This window comes from Bison bison, unplaced genomic scaffold, assembly GCF_000754665.1.
Source record: "Bison bison bison isolate TAMUID 2011002044 unplaced genomic scaffold, Bison_UMD1.0 scf7180017864051, whole genome shotgun sequence".
NCBI lineage: Eukaryota > Metazoa > Chordata > Mammalia > Artiodactyla > Bovidae > Bison > Bison bison.
In genome coordinates, this window is record NW_011494623.1 from 483,079 (window position 1) to 488,877 (window position 5,799).

The 5,799-nt window shown below is 42.4% G+C and overlaps 1 protein-coding gene across 1 annotated transcript in view; it reads right to left on the reverse strand.

Annotated features, from left to right (window-relative positions):
* Window positions 1-1,974, reverse strand: part of LOC104985588 (small kinetochore-associated protein-like) — a 6,469-nt gene extending 4,495 nt beyond the window's left edge. The window contains 3 exon segments of the mRNA XM_010835826.1: window positions 3-459; window positions 461-577; window positions 1,723-1,974. Of these exon segments, the coding sequence (XP_010834128.1) occupies window positions 3-459; window positions 461-577; window positions 1,723-1,974 (826 nt within the window).
* Window positions 1,975-5,799: the final 3,825 nt, after the last annotated feature.

Here is a 5,799-nt window from a genome sequence, read left to right on the forward strand (position 1 = left end):
ACCTGGGTTGAGGCCTTTGCTTTCTAAAATTGCCAAACTGTTGTCCTGAAACTTCTCCAGCAGCTCTACTTTTTGAGTCAGGTCCTTCAGCTCTCCCTGAGTTTCAATCAATTTCTGGTGCAACTGCTTGTTGACAGCCTCTAAGAGCTGGTTCTTATCCTTGAGCTCTTCTTCCGATTTCTGTTTACTCAATGGTTTGTAGCTCTTCCTGAGGTTCCTCCTGGAGGTGTCTGTAGCCTTCACCTGCCCATTCTCATGTCTCGGTTTGATGATTTTTGTAACATCATTCTCTGAAGCTCCTGAATGTGGTCTGGAAACATCAACCTCTTTGGACTTAACAGGTAACTGGCTCTTAAAAGTGGCTCGAGTTTGTGCATCTGCGGGCAGACTGCTGCTCAGCACAAAGGAGGGCTGCAGGGTGTACACTGTCTTAACCACGCTGGTTATTGTAACGAGGCAGCCACGGCTGGGGCCCAGGTGCCTGCTGCTCCTGCCCGCACGCCTCGTCGCTCTGGTTCAAAAGATGTTTGGCAATAACTGCCGTACCACCGACCGCGTCTGCCGCCTGGGTTTCTGGCTGCAAAGAATATAATCAATCTGATTTCTGTGTTGACCATCTGGTGATGTCCATGTGTAGAGTCTTCTCTTATGTTGTTGGAAGAGGGTGTTTGCTATGACCAGTGCATTTTCTTGGCAAAACTCTATTAGTCTTTGCCCTGCTTCATTCCATATTTCAAAGCCAAATTTGCCTGTTACTCCAGGTGTTTCTTGACTTCCTACTTTTGCATTCCAGTCCCCTATCATGAAAAGGCCATCTTTTTTGGGTGTTAGTTATAAAAGGTCTTGTAGGTCTTCATAGAACCATTCAACTTCAGCTTCTTCAGCGTTACTGGTTGGGGCATAGACTTGTATTACTGTGATAGTGAATGATTTGCCTTGGAAACGAACAGAGATCATTCTGTCGTTTTTGAGATTGCATCCAAGTACTGCATTTCAGACTCTTTTGTTGACCATGATGGCTACTCCATTTCTTCTAAGGGATTCCTGCCCACAGTAGTAAATATAGTGGTCATCTGAATTAAATTCACCCATTCCAGTCCATTTTAGTTCGCTGATTCCTAGAATATCGACGTTCACTCTTGCCATTTCTTGTCTGACCACTTCCAATTTGCTTTGATTCATGGACCTGACATTCCAGGTTCCTATGCAATATTGCTCTTTACAGCATCGGACCTTGCTTCTATCACCAGTCACATCCACAACTGGGTATTTTTTTTTTTTGCTTTGGCTCCATCCCTTCATTCTTTCTGGCATTATTTCTCCACTGAGCTCCAGTAGCATATTGGGCACCTACTGACCTGGAGAGTTCCTCTTTCAGTATCCTATCATTTTGCCTTTTCATACTGTTCATGGGGTTCTTACGGCAAGAATACTGAAGTGGTTTGCCATTCCCCTCTCCAGTGGACCACATTCTGTCAGACCTCTCCACCATGACCCGCCCATCTTGGGTGGCCCCACAGGGTATGGCTTAGTTTCATTGAGTTAGACAAGGCTGTGGTCCTAGTGTGATTAGATTGACTAGTTTTCTGTGATTATGGTTTCAGTGTGTCTGCCCTCTGATGCCCTTTTGCAACACCTACAGTCTTACTTGGGTTTCTCTTACCTTGGGCATGGGGTATCTCTTCACGGCTGGTCCAGCAAAGCGCAGCCACTGCTCCTTACCTTGGACGAGGGGTATTTCCTCACCGCCGCCTCTCCTGACCTTGAATGTGGAATAGATCCTCTAGGCCCTCCTGTACCAGCGCAGCCACCGCTACTTGGACATAGGGTTGTTCCTCCCTGCTGCTGCCCCTGACTTCGGATGTGGGGTAGCTCCTCTTGGCCATTCCTGCACCGTCGCAGCCTGGTACTCTTGGCCTCTGTCCCTGAACTCGGATGTGGGGTAACTCCTCTTGACTGCTGCCCCTCGGGCATGGGGTCCTCCTGGCTTCTTCCCCTGACCTCGGATGTGCAGTAACTCCTCGGAGGTTAATAAATATATTGACTAAATAAGAATTCTGAAGTATCCCACAATTCCTTTTTTGTAGTGAAAGTGAGTGTCAATGAGATTATCATATTAATACTCTTAATTTTTTTTTTATGCTTCCTTATAATGTCTTGGAACTCAGAAAGGCTAGCTCAGTTCAGTTCAGTTCAGTTGCTCAGTCATGTCCAACTCTTTGCAACCCCATGAATCACAGCACACCAGGCCTCCCTGTCCATCACCAACTCCCGGAGTTCACTCAGACTCACGTCCATCAAGTCAGTGATGCCATCCAGCCATCTCATTCTCTGTTGTCCCCTTCTCCTCCTGCCCCCAATCCCTCCCAGCATCACGGTCTTTTCCAATGAGTCAACTCTTCGCATGAGGTGGCCAAAGTACTGGAGTTTCAGCTTTAGCATCATTCCTTTCAAAGAAATCCCAGGGCTGATCTCCTTCAGAATGGACTGGTTGGATCTCCTTGCAGTCCAAGGGACTCTCAAGAGTCTTTTCCAACACCACAGTTCAACAGCATCAATTCTTCGGTGTTCAGCTTTCTTCACAGTCCAACTCTCACATCCATACATGACCACTGGAAAAACCATAGCCTTGACTAGACGGACCTTTGTTGGCAAAGTGATGTTTCTGCTTTTCAATATGCTATCTAGGTTGGTCATAACTTTTCTTCCAATGAATAAGCGTCTTTTAATTTCACTTCAGTTCAGTTCAGTTCAGTCACTCAGTCGTGTCCGACTCTTTGCAACCCCATGAATCGCAGCACACCAGGCCTCCCTGTCCATCACCAACTCCCGGAGTTCACTCAGAATCACATCCATCGAGTCAGTGATGCCATCCAGTCATCTCATCCTCTGTCGTCCCCTTCTCCTCCTGCCCCAATCCCTCCCAGCATCAAGGTCTTTTCCAATGAGTCAGCTCTTTTCATGAGGTGGCCAAAGAATTGGTTTCAGTTTCAGCATCAGTCCTTCCAATGAACACCCAACACTGGACTCCTTTAGGATGGACTGGTTGGATCTCCTTGCAGTCCAAGGGACCTGCAAGAGTCTTCTCCAGCACCACAGTTCACAAGCATCAATTCTTCAGCGCTCAGCTTTCTTCACAGTCCAACTCTCACATCCATACATGAGCACTGGAAAAACCATAGCCTTGACTAGACGATCTTTGTTAGCAAAGTAATATCTCTGCTTTTTAATATGCTATCTAGGTTGGTCATAACTTTCCTTCCAAGGAGTAAGCGTCTTTTAATTTCCTGGCTGCAATCACCATCTGTGTGATTTTGGAGCCCAAAAAAGTACATCATGATAAACGCTGGGCTGGAAGAAACACAGGCTGGAATCAAGATTGCTGAGAGAAATATCAATAACCTCAGATACGCAGATGACACCACCCTTATAGCAGAAAGTGAAGAGGAAATAAAAAGCCTCTTGATGAAAATGAAAGAGGAGAGTAAAAAATTGGCCTGAAGCTCAACATTCAGAAAATTAAGATCATGGCATCTGGTCCCATCACTTCATGGGAAATAGATGGAGAAACAGTGGAAACAGTTTCAGACTTTATTTTTTTGGGCTCCAAATTCACTTCAGAAAGGCTGCTGCTGCTGCTGCTGCTGCTAAGTTGCTTCAGTCATGTCCAACTCTGTGCGACCCTATAGATGGCCTCCTACCAGGCTCCTCTGTCCCTGGGATTCTCCAGGCAAGAACACTGGAGTGGGTTGCCATTTCCTCCTCCAATACATGAAAGTAAAAAGTGAAAGTGAAGTCGCTCAGTCGTGTCCGACTCTTAGTGACCTCATGGACCACAGCCTACCAGCCTCCTCTGTCCATGGGATTTTCCAGGCAAGAGTACTGGAGTGGGGTGCCATTGCCTTCTCCTCAGAAAGCCTGAGAAAGTGTTATTTTTGTTGTGGTGGTGGATTGTTACACTTGTTTCTTTTCCTTGTCATTTCAAAAGTCTGTACACTTTCTGGTGCTGTAACTCTCCTAACTCCCTCTTCTAATGTCATCTATAAAATTGCCACTACAAAATGCTCTTATAAAAGTCTGTGTTCCTAGAATAAATGCTCTGTATGAATACAGGGCAGGGAATTATGATCTTTTAGATTCATTGCAATGGAGAAGGCTGTCTCCAAATTATGTGAAGACCTTTGCTCTGTGGTTGTTTACTCTGTTCCACAGTACAATTTCTTTTCATGTTTCTTCCACATGCCCACTTCCTCCTGAGATAGACGTAAGAAGCTATTTGCTTCCTCACTGGATGATTGCTATTTTATTCTTAATGTGTAGGTGGTTGTTTGCCAAAAATAAAGATTTGGATCAAAACAACTTAGTCAGTCTTATATGCAGGCAGCCTACATTTTCTTTCTGACCAGCTGTCTTTAATGCATTTAACTATCTCTTATGAATTTAGCTTGTAAACATTTGGACAAAAACTTAATTTCAAGGCTTTCAGGGAGGCTTTATTTCCTCACGAATACATTAATTCTCTTGGCAGACCAGTGTAACTAGGATTAAAATATAACAAAGTGACTTTATAAGTTTCCTTACAGCCAAGTTTTTGGCCACTCGAGTGTGAGAAATAAAGCCTTTGCTGAGGGTGATATTGCTTTGGCAGACTTTTTCACCGTGAAGAGTGTAACAAACTGTTACTTTAGTTAAACTATAAAATAATGTAATAATATTCAAAAATAGGATTTACCTCATAGATATCTGAAGAGGATATTTCTAAATCTTTTTAACCACCATTCTAGTATAGATTAGCATGAGACTTCATGTAATCAAACAGAATATAGTGCTTATACAAGGCAGGTTCTGAAAGATGTTTTTTATGCAGTTGTTTTTCAGGCCCTTAATGTCTGAAAGTAAGTATTGACTATATTGAAGCAATATCTCTATTCCACTCTTTACATGGTTTCATTATTACTGTACATGTATTCCCTCATCATGAGACAATAGCTGCCAAAAGTATAATAATTGTCCTCTCTCATAGAGAAATGGTCCAAGAAAGCCTCTGGGGATTTATTTAAGCAAGTGCTATTTTCTCATCCATAACTAGAAAAAAAAGTGCAATCTTCTATTTTCATATAATTTATACAACACTTAAAAGTAGAAATAGAACAAGTTGAAAGCTGTCATTTGTCTCTTGGGGAATTAGGGCATTTAAAGAGAGCTTAGTGAACCACTGGCTTAATTTTTTTGCATTATTTTTTAGTTATCTGAAAAAGAAGTGAATTTCATGAGTCCCTTGCGTTTCCCACTACTACCATTTTTTAAAATTTCAGTTTTCTTAAAACCTTTGATTTTCCTTGTGTGTCATTGCATTATATATATATATATAGAGAGAGAGAGAGAGATAGATAGATAGATAGATATAGATATATATAGTTGAGTGTATGATTGCTTTACAATGTTGTGTTAGTTTCTGCCATACAACAGAGTGAATCAGCTATATGTATACATAAATCCTCTCCCTCTTGAGCCTGCCTCCCACCCTTACTCCCTATCCTATCCCTCTAGGTCATCACAGAACACTGAGCTGAGCTCTCTGTGCTGACATTTCTGATAGCAAGTTCAGTTTCTAAGGAAACCAGGACTAAGTCATGCAGGATCTTGAAGATAAAAACTATGGGAAGAAAATTGATTCTTGAAAAATTTCTTATGATATTCATACACAATAGGTGATATATGGGATGATAATCATTAGGAAAAAAATTATAAATCTAAATTCCAAACTAATTTTTAGCTATTCATATTTATTAAGCTACT